This window comes from Lepidochelys kempii, chromosome 4 (genome assembly GCF_965140265.1).
Source record: "Lepidochelys kempii isolate rLepKem1 chromosome 4, rLepKem1.hap2, whole genome shotgun sequence".
NCBI lineage: Eukaryota > Metazoa > Chordata > Testudines > Cheloniidae > Lepidochelys > Lepidochelys kempii.
The window spans coordinates 52,239,552-52,259,710 of record NC_133259.1 but is presented as its reverse complement, the minus strand read 5'-3'; the positions used below and the strand labels follow the sequence as shown (position 1 = coordinate 52,259,710).

The 20,159-nt window shown below is 39.5% G+C and overlaps 1 protein-coding gene across 4 annotated transcripts in view; it reads left to right on the top strand.

Annotated features, from left to right (window-relative positions):
- Positions 1–20,159, top strand: part of INPP4B (inositol polyphosphate-4-phosphatase type II B) — a 486,205-nt gene that overhangs the window by 316,828 nt on the left and 149,218 nt on the right. For all 4 annotated transcript variants that reach the window (XM_073341213.1, XM_073341212.1, XM_073341215.1 and 1 more), the window contains one exon: positions 6,596–6,743. In XM_073341213.1, the coding sequence (XP_073197314.1) occupies positions 6,596–6,743 (148 nt within the window). The remainder of the gene's footprint in view (positions 1–6,595; positions 6,744–20,159) is intronic.

The following is a 20,159-nucleotide window of genomic DNA, read 5'->3' as shown; positions in this document are numbered from 1 at the left end:
ATACATTACAGATAGAAATACGTTTTTTAAAAACCTGTAAAGCCTTATTTACCATGAGTCCAAGTGCTCAGGTCTCACAGGGCATCATAGAAACCTCTAAAAATGACTTGAAATAACTTTTTTCCTTATATTTAAAATATCACAATATACTTCTTGTGAACTTTGAAACCATTATGGGAAGCCTCTCTGTAACCGTGTAAAGCTGCTATTTTTAGTTCTGCATGACTCTGAGATACAGGATTTTAAAACTGACATTTTTATGTATAAAAAACCTGTTACAGATCCAGTAAGGAGTCTTGCCCATCCTGGGCCTCTGGTGGTTTTTTTTGTTTTGTTTTGTTTTGAGGGGGAGAAACCCACATATTGGGGGAGAATGGAAAATATTTTTCTGGTTGCTTGATTTTTTTTTTAATTGAAGCTACTTGGGGGAGATTAGGGGCTGGGAGAGATTCGTAACGTGACCTGAACTTTACCTATGAATCAGAGATGCATGATAAATTAGTTTATCACATGGCTCTATAATTTATTACATAGATATCACCTCGACAAATCTGGGTTTATACGAATCTCTCTCTGTCTCTCTCCCCATATGTATGTTCTCTATATACCTCACGCTTTCTCTCTCTTTCTGTATGTGTAAATGTGTATAACAGTGTCTCTCTTTCTGGTGTATGTATACTACACTGTATATACTTACTCCTTGGGGAATTCTGCACCAAAAAAATTAAAAATTCTGTGCACAATATTTTTAAATTCCGCATATTTTATTTGTCAAAATAACACTCCAGTTTCAGTTACTTTGGTAATTTATTTCAAAATGTATGTCAACAATACAGACAACAACAAAAAAGATTCCCCCAGGAGTACAGAGTTAAAGAAACCCCTACGACGATCCAGTTTCAGCTGGAAGGTGCTGGAGGGGGCTATGTGTGGCCCCCCAGAACCCAGACACTCACCCCCTCTCTTCCCACTCCCAAAGCCCAGACACCCTCACTCCTCTCCCCTCAGAGCCCAGCTGTGGGGAACCTCCCCCCCCCATCCCAGACACCTGCAGCCTCCCTCCAGTCAGCTTCTTTACTGTCCCACCAGGGGAAGTGGTGTGGCCCTGCCCTTCCTCACCCTTTGCCAGAGCTGGGTCTCCCAGGCCCTGTCCTGTCCCTGGGCTCATGAGGATCAAGTCAGGCAGCCAGAGCTGCAGAGCCTCCATCCCTACTGGGCTGGGTGCTCTGCTCACTTTGAGCTGGAGAGCTGGGCTCTGCAGAGTCTAGTGGCCCCTACTGGACACCAGCAGCTCTGCAGCCCCAATTCTGCGGGGAAAAATATGAAATTCTGTGCAGAACATTAATTCTGCGCAAATTCTGCATTGCACAGTGGCACGAAATTCCCCCAGGAGTAATATACTGTGTGTGTACCTATATATGTAATACAGTATCAATTTTTGAGACTCTGTCTTGAGTTGTTTATCATGACAGGGAAACTATGAAACTTTAAAAAAAAAAAAAGTAGTGGTAGTAGGCATAGTAGGACATTGGCATTCATCTCAAGACTGGATCTTAATACATGAAACTCACAGACCTCAAGTGAGTTGTGAAGCACTTCTTGAGTGATGTGAATGAATGTCATATCTCATAGAGCCTCATCATTATTCCATTTTTATCTCAAGACTTCATTTATACTATTAGAAATTCACTTATCCATTTATAATACTGGAAATTAAAATAATTTTCTCCCATGTTTTTCAAGTAAAGGTGTGAAAGAGGAGAAAAGTAACTGAAATCTAATAAAAATGAACAAAACTGAAGTTTTTTTTTCTGAAATAATATGTATACTTGCTTTTATTCTAGAGGGAAAAATCCATAAATAGCAACAGTATGAGAATTTACAACATGAGGTAGTTTGCTTTGATCTTCATTAGACAGTGAACAGAAGTTCAAACAAGAAATAATGTTCACTTTTTGTTTTTTAAGTTTTATTTGAAGTGGGGGGTGAAGAATAGCATGTGGAGAAGTAAATGATTTCCAAGGAACAGAAAATACTGAGGTCTTTACATTTACAGTGAGAATGTCAGAAAATGCAGGTTGTTAAATAAATAGCAGTGATTTCCTGGCTTCCACATGTAGATGCACTTTTAAAAGAGAACTTTTTCCATTTTGCTCAGTGAAATGTTTTGAAAGTTCGTACATAAGCAAGTCTCTCTTTACATAAATTTAACAGTTTTATAAATGTAGGGAGTTTTGGATTGGGCAAGCCTTTACTCCATATGTTAGAAAAGCTAAATGCATTGCTGTCAAGGCCAAACGTTCAAAAGTCATGAGGCACACCCCCTCAAAATCATGAGACTGTCTTAAAAATAATGAGATTTAAACAATAATAAATTTGGGGTGCTTTTTAATTTGTCTTCTGGCTTTCAGCCTTTGAAGATTTCTAAGCTTTTCTCCCTAACCATGAGGTCTAGAAACTTAAAAAAACAAAGCAACCAAAAAAAAAAAAAAAAAGCAAGATTGTTACATAATCACCTAACTCCAAGAGCTGGGGCTTTAAGAAAAATTCCAAATATCTGAAAATTCTCAAAGAAATCACAAGAGTTGACAAAGCTGCAAATAAGACTACTTGACTCCTGTATTGAGCAAAGGTTTGCAAGATATGATCCAGAGTTTTCAATTGAAATGCTTCTCTTGAGCTTGCGGACAGGGCCGTCCCTGTTTTTGGTGCCCTATGCAGCCCCCCCCCACGGGGTGGAGGGGGTATGGGGCCCCAGGCCTCCATGGGGAGGAGTGGCAGGGGCTGGCCCCAGGCCTCCATGAGGGACGGGGGCTGGCCACTTCCTGTGGGAAGTGGAGTGACCTGACACCAGCCTGCTCTGCTTCCCTGGCTCCCAGGCTTGGGGAGAGGGGTAACCGCCCCCCAGCACTCGCCGGCGGCGCAGCTGGGAGCCAGGGGAGCGAAGCAGGCTGGGGCCAGGTCGCTCCACTTACCATGTGGTGAGTGCAGGGTCGGGCCTGGCTGCAATCTTCAGGGGAGTGGGGGCGGGGAAGGGACGGGGCTGGGGCAGAGCAGGGGTGTGGGCCTGGGGAAGAGCCAGACCAGGGGTTGGAGCAACAGGTGACCCAAATTTCCTGGTGCCCTACGCAGCTGCGTGCTTTGCATATAGGGAAGGATGGCCCTGCTTGCGGATAGCAGTTTTGGCCATTTGTCAGCACTGGAGACACTTCTAGGATGACAATACAACAGCAACAATTGTTCACTAGTTTTTGTGTTGCTGTCATAAATATAAAGGGAAGGGTAAACCCCTTTGAAATCCCTCCTGGCCAGGGGAAAGCTCCTCTCACCTGTAAAGGGTTAAGAAGCTAAAGGTAACCTCGCTGGCATCTGACCAAAATGACCAATGAGGAGACAAGATACTTTCAAAAGCTGGGAGGAGGGAGAGAAACAAAGGGTCTGGGTCTGTCTGTATGCTGGTTTCTGCCAGGGATAGACCAGGAATGGAGCCTTAGAACTTTTAGTAAGTAATCTAGCTAGGTATGTGTTAGATTATGATTTCTTTAAATGGCTGAGAAAAGAATTGTGCTGAATAGAATAACTATTTCTGTCTGTGTATCTTTTTTGTAACTTAAGGTTTTGCCTAGAGGGGTTCTCTATGTTTTTGAATCTAATTACCCTGTAAGATATCTACCATCCTGATTTTACAGGGGGGATTTCTTTATTTCTATTTACTTCTATTTTTTATTAAAAGTCTTCTTGTAAAACACTGAATGCTTTTTCATTGTTCTCAGATCCAAGTGTTTGGGTCTGTGGTCACCTATGCAAATTGGTGAGGCTTTTTACCAAACCTTGTCCAGGAAGTGGGGTGCAAGGTTTTGGGAAGTATTTTGGGGGGAAGGACGCGTCCAAACAGCTCTTCCCCAGTAACCAGTATTAGTTTGGTGGTGGTAGCGGCCAGTCCAAGGATAACGGGTGTAATATTTTGTACCTTGGGGAAGTTTTGACCTAAGCTGGTAAAGATAAGCTTAGGAGGTTTTTCATGCAGGTCCCCACATCTGTACCCTAGAGTTCAGAGTGGGGGAGGAACCTTGACAGTTGCCTATACTCTGGTTAAATGCAAAAAGAAAAACTCTAGAGCCAAATTTTCAAGGTGGCCCTTTTATAAAGTTTTTTGGCATTATTGCACATACAGATTCCTGTGTTTGCAAACACAAACAGTATTTGTATGCACAGATATAGCAGTTAAGTGTGCATTGTGTTTGCACAGGCAAATGTGAGTTATTACATGTTGTGAGTGCAAATTTACAGGTTCTTTCTTGAAAATGTTTCAAATATTCAAAAAGTTACACAGGGATGGGATGCCCCATAAAGCTAAATATGGTATAGAGCTTTTCATGTCTAGTTTAGCATCTGAAATGTACTCATAGTGAACAGATTCCTACATTACAGTAAGCACTAGAGTTGACACACATGTTGGCAGCTTTCTGCTCATTGGCAAAAAACAGAATCAGCCACACATATGAACTATCCTTTCAAGTCTGAAGCTTGTCACTCCATGTCTTGGTTAAGGAACATTGGGATATCTTACACTGCTGTGTAGTGCCAGTTCTATGGATTAAGACAGGACTTCAGTGCTGTCAATAAAACATCTTTCATGAACTTAAAGTCACAACAAAAGAGAAAAAATAGGAAATGTTTCATTGTGTTTGAACCAAGTGATATTTTGAATATATCCTTCTGAATCCCAGACGTCTATCACAGTGGATAAGGCACTAGAAAAGAAATACTTTGTGACCTTGGACAGGTCATTTAACCTCCATGTCTCAGTTTCCTTCACCTGTAAAATGAAAACAATAATGCCTGATCACTTTTGTATAGGTACTTTGAGATCTGTAGACAAAAAATGCTGCTGTTCATCTGTGCTAAACATCATTAAGAATTATTATGTTTGCTTTTAAAAAATATTCTTTGTTAATATTAAATAATTTAGTTTAGAAGTAAATTTCTTATTAATAAAAAAGAGGTTGATACCTTGGAGGTCTTAAGTTTTACATGGAAGAAGAGTAGTTTCATGAAATTTCTTCAAAACCAGAGAAAAAGGGCAGTTCCTGGAAATAAACAAGAGCTGTTTAAAAATGAGCATGAGCAATATTGGTTCTTTATGAAGTGAGTTGTAACTTTGCCTACCAGTAATCATCTCGTTTATGTAAATCCTCTAGTTTTATTGTTTTTATCTCAGTCCTTTTCTGGAGTGTTATTTTTTTTAATTTTCATAACAAGTCTGATTTTTTTAAAAGTGCATTTGTGAATCATTGATGGTTTGGCCTTTGTTCATTATAGCTGTGTTATTCATGTTGCATGAATCAGTGTACATAGGCAATAATGGGAGAGAGCACTTCTCACAGTAGTGAGTTGTAATGTAGGTTGCAAGTTCCACTTGTTGATGTGCTTTTAAGAGCAACAGTTTCTTCAAAGTGATTACACGTAATGCATTTCTTTGAACTATACAATAGTGAGTGTCAGGATCGATGAGAGGCTGATCCAACGCAGCTTTTACCAGTAATGTGAAAAGATTAGTAACTTGATGGAGAGATATTGTTGGAGGGTTCAGATTGCAGTCTAAAGTCATTCTGAATTAAAAAGCAGCTGATGTGTGTGTGAGTGTGTGTTTTAATGACAAACATTTATCTCCCAGTAAGCTTATCTAGGAAGTAAAAGAAAAGGTATCTTTTCTAGGTTTCCCCTGTGTACTTCTTCTGGAGAATCGGTAGAGCACAGGAAAAGGGCTCAAGGGCAGAGATAAGGAGAGCACAGGAATTGCACAGGCTCATTATAGAGCATCATTGTGCAATTTTGATGAAAATATGACTGTGCAGCAGATCTGAGAGAAAAAAACATGCTGTTCTTAGGCTTAAAAGTGCAAGGTGCTGAGACCTTGGCACTCCATGACAAAGAATTTAAGCAGAAGAGTAATACCTTTTCTGGATTAGGGACAGAGTGCTCAGCGCCTTGCAGGATTGAGCCCAGATTGTTACATACAGTTCTGCAGGGTGCTAGATTGCAGTGACATATCAGGGAGGCATATTTTCCTCTTAAAATGCATATGCAACACCTGTTTGTGTTAATGACCTTTGTGTATGTGTATCTAGGGAAGGATATACCATAATATCTAAATCGTTTTGGGATATGCTGCATCTGCCCTATATGGTTTCAACTGTATGGAAGCCTGAGAGTTCAATAACACACCTTGCAGATGGTTACAGATAATGTTACCAGCTCTTAGCATGAGATTACACATCAGTTAAGTTGCTTTTTTACTTTTGTCCCATGAATATGTGCTAGAGAGCTTGAGCTTGCATTCTTACTGCAGCGGTAATGATAAATGTACCAGATACCTACTGTACTAGGTAGAATTTAATTATCTACTGCACTGGGTAGTGCAGCCTTCAGTGCTATGCTTTTAATGAATAATACATTTATCTTTGGACTTAAGTTTGGAAATACAGGAGGACAGAGAAATAACGTTACCTTTGTGGACTAAACCATTGTAGTCGCTTCTGAAAGAAACATATAGCCACAATTAAGCAGTGCCATCATTTCTTCTTTTCTACAGTGTTAAAAAACCCAATCTGTAAGTTATATAGATTTCCCACTTCTGACAACAAGTGGCTGCATATCCGAGAACAGATGTCTGAGAGCACTCTTTCTTTCCATGTTCCCAAGGAATTGATCAATCTGCACATAAAGGAGGATATGAGAAGGTAAGGGTAACAAAATTACAAAATAAAGACTGTTAATATCTTTTCTTAGGCATTATTTTTTAGTTGAGGTAATATACATGATTGTTGGTGAAGGTAAACTAAAATATTTTATGAAATGAGTAAGGAAATATGATGATCTCATTGGCTGATAATTCATAGCTATGACAGTAATCAACACAATTCGTTTCTCAGAAATTCTAAGAGGCTAGTGACTATAAATTTCTGAGCAGTGAGTTGTGCCAAATACAGTCATGGCTCTGATCTTCTGAGAATCAACGTTTGATTAATAATACAAATATTTTGAATAATTAACATTTTATAATCACAATAACACATGACATGGTGTGAACTGTTCTTTAGAGAGCTTGGCTTTATGCCTAGCAGCATCAGTGGTGCAGATTACTACAACACAAGCAATAAGATGCAACGCAGTTGGAATTAAGTGTAGGAGTAGCGAATATATACATCACTTTCCTATAATTAATTTATATTTGTTAGTTAAAAGTGTGCCAGGTTTCAAATGTTGTGCTTTGTACAATCTTCTTATATTAATGTACCTATCTAATCGAAAAGGACCTCCCAGGAGCATAACAGAAAACACAGTGCAGGGAAAGGTGGGCAGGAGCCAAAGGTGGCATTAATCCACTTTTGTGGCACCCAGATTCTTGGCTGCTGTCAGGGCTGAGACAGCTGCCTGTCCGTGGATGCCCATGGGCTGCACTGCTGCACAGAATTTCCATAGATGCTAAGTAACAACACCATAGCCACAATCCATCCTCTTTGCTCCCTAGCATGACTTCAGTGGGGCTTGCAAGGTGGGGGGATCTCGGGCTACATACATAGGTTCTATGCAGCTCCTGCAGTGGAAGAATTTTCACCATGGTCTTTTGGAACTCCACTGCACCCCCTATATGCTACTGGAGCAGCATGTGAGGGCCAGAATCATCCTACAGTACCTCCTGAAGTCAATGGCAAAACTCCTCTTGTTGTCAGCAGTGGTGGATCCAGCCCTTAGTCATACTGAAGGTATTCACCCTGGCTTAATCAGGAGATCTTCAACAAACCTGAAACTCAAAAAAAGAGTCCTAGAAAAAGTGGAAACTAGGTCAAATTATGAACATAAATAAAACAACACAAGCTTGTATGGACAAATGAGAAAGGTCAAGGCAAAAAATTAGATTAGACTACCTAAGGACATGAAGAACATTTTATAAATACAAGAGAAGCAAGAGGAAGACCAAGGACAGGATCAACCCATTACACAATAAGGTGGCAAAGACAATAATGGAAAATACAGCAATGAACAAAGTGTTAAATGTCTTTTTTGTTTCAGTTTTCACCAGAAAGGTTAGTAGTGATTGGATGACTAATATAGTGAAACATGAGTGTAACTGGGATAGGATCTGAGACTAAAAAGGGGAAAAGAACAAGCATTACTTAGACAGGTTTTCAAGTGGATAGGACCATAGAACACTTAAGGAACTGGCTGAAGAGATCTCTGAGCCTTTAGCAATTATTGTTGAGAACTTGGGGAAGACAGGAGAGATCCCAGAGGACTGGAAAAGGTCAAATATAGTACCCATCTATAAAAAAGAGGAATGAGGACAACCAGGGAATTATAGGCAAGTCATCTTAACTTTGATACCCAGAAAAACAGTGGAACAAATAATCAGTACGTAGAAGAAAATTAAGTGATACGGTGGATTTGTCAAGAACAAATCGTGTCAGACCAGCCTAGTATCCTCCTTTGATGTGGTAACAAGTCTTGTAAATAGGAGGGGAAGCAATAGATGTGATATATCTAGACTTTAGTAAAGCTTTTGATATTATCTCACATGATCATCTCATAAACAAACTAGAGAAATATAGCCTAGATGAACCTACTATAAGGTGGATGCACAACTGGCTGGAAAAGCCAACTCAGACAGTGGTTATCAATAGTTCAGTCAAGCTGGAAGAGGATATAGAGTGGGGTCCTGCAGGGATCTGTCCTTGGTCCAGTTCTATTCAATATCTTCATAAATACTTTGGATAATGACTTAGTGTATACATTTATAAAGTTTTTGGACAATACCAAGCTAGGAGGGGTTGCAAACATTTTGGAGGACAGCATTCCTGTCCTAGAAGTCAAACCGATCTTGACAAACTGGAGAAATGGTCTCAAATAAACAGGATGAAATTCAATAAGGACAAATGCAACGTACTACACTTTGGAAGGAATAATCAGTGGCACACATACAAAATGGTAAATGATTGCCTAGGATGGATACCCCAGAAGAGGATCTGGGGGTTATAGTGGATCACAAACTAAATGTGAGTCAACAATGTAACACCGTTGCAAAAAAAGCAAACATCATTCTGGTGTGTATTAGGAGCAGTCTACTCAGCAGTCATAAGGCCTCAGCTGGTGTACTGTGTCCAATTCTGGGCACCACACTTCAGGAAAGATGAGGACAAATTGGGGAAAGTCCAGAGGGAGAGAAACAAAAATAATAAAAGGTCTGGAAAACATGACGCATGAGGAAAGATTGAAAAAATTGTTTGTTTAGTTTGGCAAAGAGAAAACTTAAGGGGGACATAAGTTTTCAAGTTGGTAAAAGGTTGTTATAAAGAGGAGGGTAAAACATTGTTCTCCCTAGCCACTGAGAATAGGACAAGAAGTAAAGGGCTTAAAATGCAGCAAGGGTGATTTAGGTTATACATGAGAACAAACTTCCTTACTGTAAGGGTAGTTAAGCACTGGAACAAGTTACCAAGGGAGGTTGTGGAATCTTATCATTGGAGGTTTTTAAGAAGAGGTTAGACAAATACCTGTCAGGAATGGTCTAGACAATATCTAGGCAGAGAATTGAACTAGATATCCCTTCCAGTCCAACATTTCTATGATTTTCTTCAGATACAATGATGAGGGTGTGATATAAAGCTTAGATGAATTATTATAGTATTTGATTCTACTCTTTAATATTGTTTATGCATTTATAAAATGGATAGCCTGTCCCTGTTTGGGAATACAAGTGTTCTGGGTTTGGTTTGGTTTTTTGTTTTTTACATAAAGTGTTGAAATCAAGTTACTCTGGCTGCACAGTTCAATTGCTTTCCTAATTTTCATTGGTCAAAATAGTAAGGGATTATTTCACCTATATTGTTTCTTGTGCATTAACATTACCAAACCATTACAGAAGTAGGAAGTATTGTATTGTAATAATGAGCTTCTTGGGTGAGGCTATAACAACATAAAATAACAGGTGTTTACATTTTAACTATAATTTAGTACTCTTATTAAAATAAGAAAGTGACATTGGAAGAGTAAATAATAGAAGTATGTCTGTCTTATCTGGCGCCCATCAGCATGGCATCTGCATGCCTGCCAAAGCTGAACAAATAAATTTCATCAACCTTCCTCGGAAGAAGAAGAATTCTAGTCCACACCTGCTGGTCACAGGAGGTAGAAGGTAGAAAAAATCTGCTGCCCCAGTCTTCTCTCTGAGTGGCACATCTCCCCAGAAGCACATACAGGAGATATCCATGCCTCTGCTTCCCTCTCCTGTTCATCATCTTCCCAGTGACAAATTTACAGAAGTTGCAGTTGCTCCGGGGCTGGGGCAGGTACTGACAGTTTCAATGTTGCTACTAGGGTAGCTGTTGAAACTTAATAGAAAGTGTGTGTGTGTGTGTGTGTGTGTGTGTGTGTGTGTGTGTGTGTAAAATTCACTATACTTTGGCAGAATGGGGGGCAAAAAGAGCGGCAACCTGGGGTAGGAATACTGGCAGCCAGTGGCTTCCATGATTAGGGCCCTACCAAATTCATGACTGTGAAAAATGCATCACAGACCATGAAATCTAATCTCCCCTGTGAAATCTGGCTGTTGAAGGGGAAACCCGATTTCACAGAGTTGAGTGGCCAGAGAGTGGCAGCTGCTGGCCAGGAGCCCAGCTTTGAAAGGAGTGACACTGCCAACAGTAGCGCAGAAGTGAGATGGCATGGTATGGGAGGGGGTGTCCCTTTCGGGCTGGCCTTACAGGTGGGCGAGTGAGCGACTGCCCGGGGCCCTGTGGTCAGTGGGGTGCCCTGGCCACCACTCCCCTCCACACACACACAGCCTGTACAAGGCCCCTTTGGCTCCCAAGCACCAGGCTCCAGCTGTTAGTCCTGGACAGGCTGGGGAGGGACAAGACTTCCCCTTCCTCTGCATGGGCCACTCCCAAGGCCTGGTCACATCCACCATCTGCAGGACTCTCCCCTGACTGCAGGAAGCTCTGCAGCTGCTGGCTGGGAGTCCAGCTCTGAAGTCGGCACTGTTGCCAGCAACGGCGCAGAAGTGAGTGTGGCAGGGCATGGTGTGGTATTGCATCCTTCCTTCTGCGCTGCTGCTGGCGGTGGTGCTACCTTCGGAGCTGGGTGCCTGGCCAGCAGCTGCCCTCTGGCTGCTCAGCTCTGAAGGCAGCAGCACAGAAGTAAGGGTGGCCATACTGAGAGCCCCATACAATAGTGAACCCCCACTACCCCATTTTGGTTGGGAACCCTACGGTTAACAATACTGTGAAATTTCAGATTTAAATATCTGAAACCATGAAATTTACTATTTTTAAAATCCTATGACAGTGAAATTGACCAAAATGGGCCCTGAATTTGGTAGGGTCCTGAATTTGGTAAGGCCCTATCTATGATGCTGGTGGGATAGCAGCTGGGGGGCGTGGCCACACTGTAAATGGATGAATAACTGATTTCTAGGGTAAATCACCCGGACAAACTTTCAGCCATAACAGTGGTTTATGTTTTGAAGGATTTCTCTAAAAGGAAAGAGCCTAGAAAATTACTTTAAAAAAAATGAAAACTTTAGATTGATATTGACATCAAAAGCACTGGTGGCAAAATCATTGGTAGAATGTTTTGCTGTCATTGCTGCTCACATCGAACCAGTCAAAAAATGTGGGGTCTTCTGAAAATTTTAAATAATATTTTCTTCAAAACTGGCTTCACTTTAACTGTTATCTCTTAACCTAGATCTTCCCACTTCAACCTAACCTTTCACTTAACTTATCCTCCCCTCCCTCAAGTGTTAATCCCTTTATGGGGCTTCAGGTACCTTAAATCTGGAGGGGAAGGGAGTTGCTCTCATGGGCTTAAGGTCAGATCTTTGCTATCGCTCTGAAGTCCAGTCCGGTTCTGAGGTTGGAGGATGATTCTACTCAAGTCACTCAGCAAGGAGGGTTCAACAGGCCCTGCCAACAGAGACCTTTTTTTTTTTTTTTTTTAATAACTTTAGGGGATTCATCCCTGACCATCTGCTTTCCTGTTTGAAGCTCTGTGGTGATGATTATTAAGAATGTGTTTCTGTGTTGTACACCAGGAAATGACTTCAGTTTCATATTTTTTGTATGGTTTTATGGTGGGTTTCCAGTTTGTGGTGTGTGTTTGTTCTGCTTTGTGGTGGTGTTTTTTGGCAGATTTTGGCTAGGGTATGAAGGAAATTGATGTTTGTTTCTGCTTATGTCCATCTTTCTTGTAAAAAAAGCAAATAAGTTTTTTCAAACTTGATTGCAGATAAGTTCAGTTAAGTATGGTAAATTCTTCAAAAAATGTCAGCAGCTACACGGTACAATTCTGCAAAAGTGAAACATAGCTTGTGCTGATAGTAAATCAAAATGGTGAGAGAATGAGGATACTACAATAGAAGCTTTTTTCGGCATATGTTTCACAAGTTTACCACTAGGATCTGTTAATCCCTGGGAACCAAATTTAACCTTGACTAAAAGGGAGTTGCACCCACTTATGCCAAGGATAAATTTAGCCCTTAGTGTTTATGGTCACAGTCCATAAGCAAATTACAATAATGAAGTGCTGAACTTTTCTTGAGCCCTCTTTCCAGTGTACGAAGATAGCACAATCAGGCTGTCCTTCTGCATTAGGCACATCTGTTCTCTTCTATCTTCAGTACACTTTTCTTGTACAAATGTATATAGTAGCCAATAAAATAAATATTTCATAATCCATTTGTCTGTTATCTTAATTCTTTCTTCGAATGTCACAGAATACTGGTGAAGTTCAGACCCTGTTCTGAAACCATGTGTTTTTCTATGTTCTCTTTTTAATATTCAAGTGTGATAGAGAAACTGATAATTTGTCTTTTTTTTCTTCTTTTTTGTTTTTGTTCTTTGGAGATCCTAAGCATCTCTTCAATCTTTTGGGAATTGGTATTAATGTTCTTGAATTTGGCATGTGATGATTTAGACTGTGGGACTTGAGCCATTGCACTGAGAACAGAAGAGATTGAAGCCACAGTGGAAGGCGTAGAATGAAAAGGCTGCATTGAGGACATTTTTCATGATTTTTTAGTACTGTGCATGATTTCTGTGTGTGCCCACTTAAGGACTTTTAAAAACCTTATTCTAGGTAATTCTATAACATAATGACAATGACTTTCTCTGTCCATTTTTTAAAGCATCAAAATGTGCAGTCATTGAAAAGATGTTAGTGCATATGTATATGCATGTCTTTTCTGATAAGCAGTGGGTTGGAGAAAACCCTGTCTTCTACCTATCTATTGAGAAATGGCAGAACTGAATAAAAATAGTCCTGTGTAAATTAAACTGATTGCTTTCAATGAATAGCACCTCTGGTCTTTAGACAACCCCTTTTACTAGAGTATAAAGGACACAAGATACTAATTTACCACAATTATGTAGCTCTTTGTCCTCTTGCTCATAATTAGCTTTGGAGCAAAGGTTAATGCTGTAAAAAAGCAAGGAGGAATTTTCAGAGCTGCCTTAAAAAAAATCACACCAGAAAGCAGCACATATTTGCTGCAAAAAAAAGTTACAGTGCATTAAAATGGTCTCTAATGCTGTGGTTTGTTGTGTGATAATGTTATCTACAGATAAGCTTACTTTTACTATACAGCAATACAGGAGGGCATGAAATGCTAAACACATTCTTTGCTGCCAATCTAGAGAGAGAAAATAGGGTGGGTGAAAGAAATACGTAGTTTCCCTTCAAAGCATGTTGATTCGTGGAGGATTTCTGAGAAGAGGATAGAGAAGCAGAGTTCCCTGTTTTAATTGTTGAAGTAGCAGAGATTGAATGCGAGTCACCATTGGAGAACTCTGAAAACTGGGGGAATTCAAAGATCTCTAATAGAACACTTTTTAAATGCAAGATACAGTGATGTATTTCACTTTAATACACAGAACTTTACACAAGGAGGGGCATATGTTCCTCTCTATGTGCACTTTTTGCAGCTATTAATGTAAAGAAAATAAGGGTCAAATTCTATCCTTGGATATATACATCCAGTTCCCACTGACATCTACTATCCAATTATAGAATGTTACACGTTTTCTAACACTAAAAGAAAAAGGTATATGCACCTATCCATAAAAGATGATATATGTGATCTAGAAACAATGTGGTAGGGGAACTCTGATTTTTTCATTTAATTAAGCTTGGTGGAATTGAATTTTTATATTTTATAATTTTGATGGATAGTGATGTTTGTTTAAACATTTTTTTTAATCTTTTTATTGATTTAAATGTTCACAGTTGCAGAAAATTCTGCAGAGGCAGACAATAATTATGTAATGATACTAAGCATTAAGATTAAAAAAGTTAAAGCTTTATAACCTTTAAAGCACAAATTATCAGCATCACATGTCAAAAGGTACAAAGTAAATTCCTTAGGTCAAACTGTAATAGGTTCTCAAACAGCATATTCCTTACTTTGCCTGTCTGTAAATTTTGATTATTATTGATTTGAGTATAGTGAAATTGATATTACCAATATTTACTGACAAAAAATCTAATCCTTCCAACACTACTTGTAACAGAGGTATGTCTACACTGCAATCAGAGGTGTCACTGCAACACTTGTTGATGTATTCTGCTCGATAACAATCCAAAGCAGTGCGGACCAACGCATGTTCATTTTCATCATCATGAGTCAGATGCCACCAGCAAAAGGTTGATTTTCTTTTTTGGTGGTTCGGGTTCTGTAGTTTCTGCATTGGAGTGCTGCTCTTTTAAGACTTCTGAAAGCATGCTCCACACCTCATCCTTCTCAGATTTTGGAAGGCACTTCAGATTCTTAAACCTTGGGTCGAGTGCGGTAGCTATCTTTAGACATCTCACATTGGTACCTTCTTTGCATTTTGTCAAATCTGCAGTGAAAGTGTTCTTAAAATGAACAACATGTGCTGGGTCATCATTCGAGACTGCTATAACATGAACTATATGGCAAAATGTGGGTAAAACAGAACAGGAGACCTTCAATTCTCCCCCAAGGAGTTCAGTCACAACTTTATTTAATGCATTATTTTTTTAACGAGTATCATCAGCATAGAAGCATGTCCTCTGGAATGGTGGCCAAAGCATGAAGGGGCATACGAATATTTAGCATATCTGGCATGTAAATACCTTGCAAAAGTGCCATGCAAATGCCTGTTCTCACTTTCTGGTGACATTGCAAATAAGAAGACGACAGCATTATTGCCAGTAAATGTAAACAAACTTATTTGTCTTAGCGATTGGCTGAACAAGAAGTAGGACTGAGTGGACTTGTAGGCTCTAAAGTTTTACATTGTTTTGTTTTGAGTGCAGTTATGTAACAAAAAAAATCTACATTTGTAAGTTACACTTTTACAATAAAGAGATTGCACTATAGTACTTGTATGAGGTGTATTAAAAATACTATTTGTTTTGATTATCATTTGGAATAAAAATAATACTATAAAGTGAGCACTGTACACTTTGTAGTCTGTGTTTTTACAGAAATCAATATATTTGAAAATATAGAAAAACATTCCAAAAATTTAATACTGTACATTTCAATCTGTATTCTATTGTTTAACAGTGCAATTAATCCCGATTAATTTTTTTGAGTTAATCGCGATTAATCGACTGCCCTAATTTTAAGAAAAAGGCCTAATTTAGAAATTTTTAATATTTAATGTTTATAAACTACTAATCTATTCTTTATATAATATTTCAAATAGGTATTTAATGATTACTAGATAACAAAAGTCATTACCATTTCATAGTCTATGTGAAATGAGCTGGTTTCAGTCCAGTTGCTAATGGATGCTTAATAAAGAACACTAAAACCAGCTGTGTAAATAAGGGCGCTGCTTACTTTGGTGTTTTTGTTAAGTGTTCATCTGGCATAAATACATCAACATGAGAACTGAGCTATTCTCTCTCCCTTAATACAGGTGAGGAGGAGCTCACTGGCAGTTAGCAGTACTTTGTGAAAATATGTTAACTGCCAAAGTAATGGACAAAGATCAGGAAATAGCAAGTACTTTAGTTTCCAGTGGTGTCAGCCCAACTATTGTCATAACTACATTCTGAAAAAAATATATATGTATTCATACACACATAATATATGTTCAAAAACCAAACAGCTTAACTGACAACCATCCTTCCCCTTTTCCCCCAGAGATATCAACTGTTGAATCAGGATGCATTCCTCTACTACTTAATCTTCAGCCTTGCAGCTACATTCACTAGGTCAAAACAGCAGTTTTGCGGAAACCATACATGTCACTAAAAATCCAAAAGGAAATCCTTTGGCAAATTATCTGTTTTCCTGTATGTTCTTTTGAGGGCTGACTTTAATGAAATTGAGATCATTTTACAATCCTACACAAACAAGCATAGCTTTTGGTAGTTTTTCCCCACCTGCCACTTGAGTTTATCCCACAGTTATCATTAATGTTTTACTTTTGGGGACACTGCTCAACAGGTATAAATCTGAAGTCAACAGCAAAACTCACATTGATGTCAGTGGAAGTAGGATTGGGTTCTTTTTTAAAAAATAATTTCATTACCAGTGTTACCTATCACATCTTAGATCTTGAAAATGAAGATAAATTATCTCATTTACATTTATCTAATTATACTATTTACTTTTTTACTCAGCCTGAATGGTGAAACTACACTGGTCAGATTCTAGCCAGTTTCACTTTCTGGGTCACATATATTGACAGAACACTGCAGTGCTTTGGTTGTCAGCATTTAAAAAAATAAAAATTAAAAAAAAAAGCTGTTTTCAACTGCACTTAAAATAAACATGTCTATTAATGTTGGGCCAAATGCTTGTTTTGTTTTTTTTAACTTGTTTTCTAAATAAGGGCTATAGGATTTAGCTTAAGAAGTTATGAAGAACTTCTTTATTTTACAAAACCTACATTTTGTTAAAGGTTATGGGTCCAATCCTTGTGTCTGACTCAGCTCCACCACCTTTCTTTTCTCCTCTCATACCCCTTCCCCAATGCTAGAGTTGCCTGAAGGTTTATTCAGTTGCTATTGCAAGTATGATCTGTTTCAAAACTGCTGTAACTCATGTCTGACTGCAGGGACCCTAAAATGACTGTGATGAGTGGATAGCTGAACATGATCTGAGAGCCTCTTAATGCTAGCTGGAAGGTGGCTGGTTACAGGAATCTCCTGATTCTGGTCTGTACATTCTAGTTCACCAAAGAATGTCATGCGAGGTCTTAAATGAAAACCAGAGTCATGCTGGTTAGTAATATCATTGTGAAATGTATGTAGAGGGACTGTGTAAAGAGTTAAGTATATATACTAAAAATACATTCTGTATCAAGGTATGAGTCACCAACAGAAATAAAAAAAACATTTTCTGTCAGACAAGATATGTTTATTCTCCTCTCTCTCTCAGATGTAAATTACGGTTGTAAGCTAATACAAAGGATGAGTATTTGTATACGGAATTATTGGTGAGATGTGAAGTCAGCAGGGAAGCAGCACATAGGAAAAACAAGTCATGGATGGTTATACTGTGTCTAAGTATAGACAATGAACTTTGGGGAATATAAGTACAACGCAAAAAAGTCCCCTAATAGTTAGGGCCTACAGGACTCATGATATCTTATCAAATTAAATCTGAAGCATGATGCACATCTAGAGTTTAGCATGGAAGTGTTAAATATTAGTGGCTTTTGCCAGTATTCCTTCCCTTAATCATAAACGAAAGCAATAAAAAACCCCCACAAAATAAAGTAAGTAGTATTTGGATGTTAAGATTTTATTACAACTTTTCTCATCTGTACTCCTACTATCTATCTCAATGACGGTAAGTCATTACAATTCTCTTTTTGAGTTATGGTTGAAAATACTTTGTTATGATGTCTGTTATATCTAGTCTATTTGGATTGTAAACCTCATCACTAATAGTTCATGAAGGTAAAATACCTGTAAATATCACCTTTATCGTTATTAGCTGAGAAATACATATAAGGGTGCAAGACAATAGACTCAAGTAACAAAAGAGAGAGCATGAGAGAGACACTGACTGTAAGTACTATGGTTTATAACCAAAGAAGAATAAGCTAAGATTTGTAGCATTCGATCTTCAAAAATGTCTTTCTATTCCTTTAATAATAGAACTTTACCCTTCCATAGCATATTTTATCTGAAGATCCCAAATCATGTTACACATATTAGTTAAGCCAAATAACACTATGAGAGAGAGGCAAACAGCATCAGTAAACCTTTTTTATAGAATGACTAGTGGAGTTATTAGTTCAGATTCTCAAGTGGTGTAAACTGCTGTAGCTCCAATAAAGTCAATAGAGCTATTTACAACAGCTGAGAATCTGCTCTACAGAGTAGTTGGATCAACTCAAGCTCTGCACGGCTAAAACAGAGCTCTTACTCTTCCCCTCCACCCAAGTCATCGTCCTCGTATCCTTTCTCAATCACTGTGGGCATCACCACCATCCTTCTGACACTCAGGCCCATAAGTTGGGCATCATCTTTGACTTTGAGCTCTCTCTAGGTCCTCACATCCAGGCTACATCCAAAGCTCTCTTATGAGATTACTGGTTCTGTGGATGAAGGGAAAGCAGTGGATGTATTGTTTCTTGACTTTAGCAAAGCTTTTGACATATTCTCCCACAGTATTCTTGTCAGCAAATTAAGGAAGTATGGGCTGGATGAATGCACTATAAGGTGGGTAGAAAGCTGGCTAGATTGTCGGGCTCAACGGGTAGTGATCAATGGCTCCATGTCTAGTTGGCAGCCGGTATCAAGTGGAGTGCCCCAAGGGTCGGTCCTGGGGCCGGTTTTGTTCAATATCTTCATAAATGATCTGGAGGATGGTGTGGATTGCACTCTCAGCAAATTTGCGGATGATACTAAACTGGGAGGAGTGGTAGATACGCTGGAGGGGAGGGATAGGATACAGAAGGACCTAGACAAATTGGAGGATTGGGCCAAAAGAAATCTGATGAGGTTCAATAAGGATAAGTGCAGGGTCCTGCACTTAGGACGGAAGAATCCAATGCACCGCTACAGACTAGGGACCGAATGGCTAGGCAGCAGTTCTGCGGAAAAGGACCTAGGGGTGACAGTGGACGAGAAGCTGGATATGAGTCAGCAGTGTGCCCTTGTTGCCAAGAAGGCCAATGGCATTTTGGGATGTATAAGTAGGGGCATAGCGAGCAGATCGAGGGACATGAGGCCTCACCAATGTCGAATAGAGGGGAACGATCATCTGGAGTACTGTGTCCAGTTTTGGGCCCCACACTTCAAGAAGGATGTGGATAAATTGGAGAGAGTCCAGCGAAGGGCAACAAAAATGATTAGGGGTCTGGAACACATGACTTATGAGGAGAGGCTGAGGGAACTGGGATTGTTTAGTCTGCAGAAGAGAAGAATGAGGGGGGATTTGATAGCTGCTTTCAACTACCTGAAAGGAGGTTCCAAAGAGGATGGCTTTAGACTGTTCTCAATGGTAGCAGATGACAGAACGAGGAGTAATGGTCTCAAGTTGCAGTGGGGGAGGTTTAGATTGGATATTAGGAAAAACTTTTTCACTAAGAGGGTGGTGAAACACTGGAATGCGTTACCTAGGGAGGTGGTAGAATCTCCTTCCTTAGAGGTTTTTAAGGTCAGGCTTGACAAAGCCCTGGCTGGGATGATTTAACTGGGAATTGGTCCTGCTTCAAGCAGGGGGTTGGACTAGATGACCTTCTGGGGTCCCTTCCAACCCTGATATTCTATGATTCTATGATTCTATGATCCTTTCTGGATAACATCTCTAAGGGCTTATCTTCACCACGGAGCTAAATTGACACTGCTGCAATCGATGCAGCGGCATCAATTTAGCGGGTCTAGTGAAGACATGCTTAATCGATGGGAGAGTGCTCTTTCATTGATTTCTGTACTCCATCTCAATGAGAGGCAGAAGCAATATCGGCAGGAGAGCATCTCCCGTCGACACAGCGTAGTGTGGATCCCACGGTAAGTAGATCTAAGCTATGTCGACTTGAGTTATGCTACTAATGTAACTCAAATTGCATAGCTCAGGTCAACCAGCAGGGGTAGTGTAGACCAGGTCTAAGATAAGACCTTTCATATCTATCCACACAGCTAAAATTCCCATCGAGGCTCTGATCATC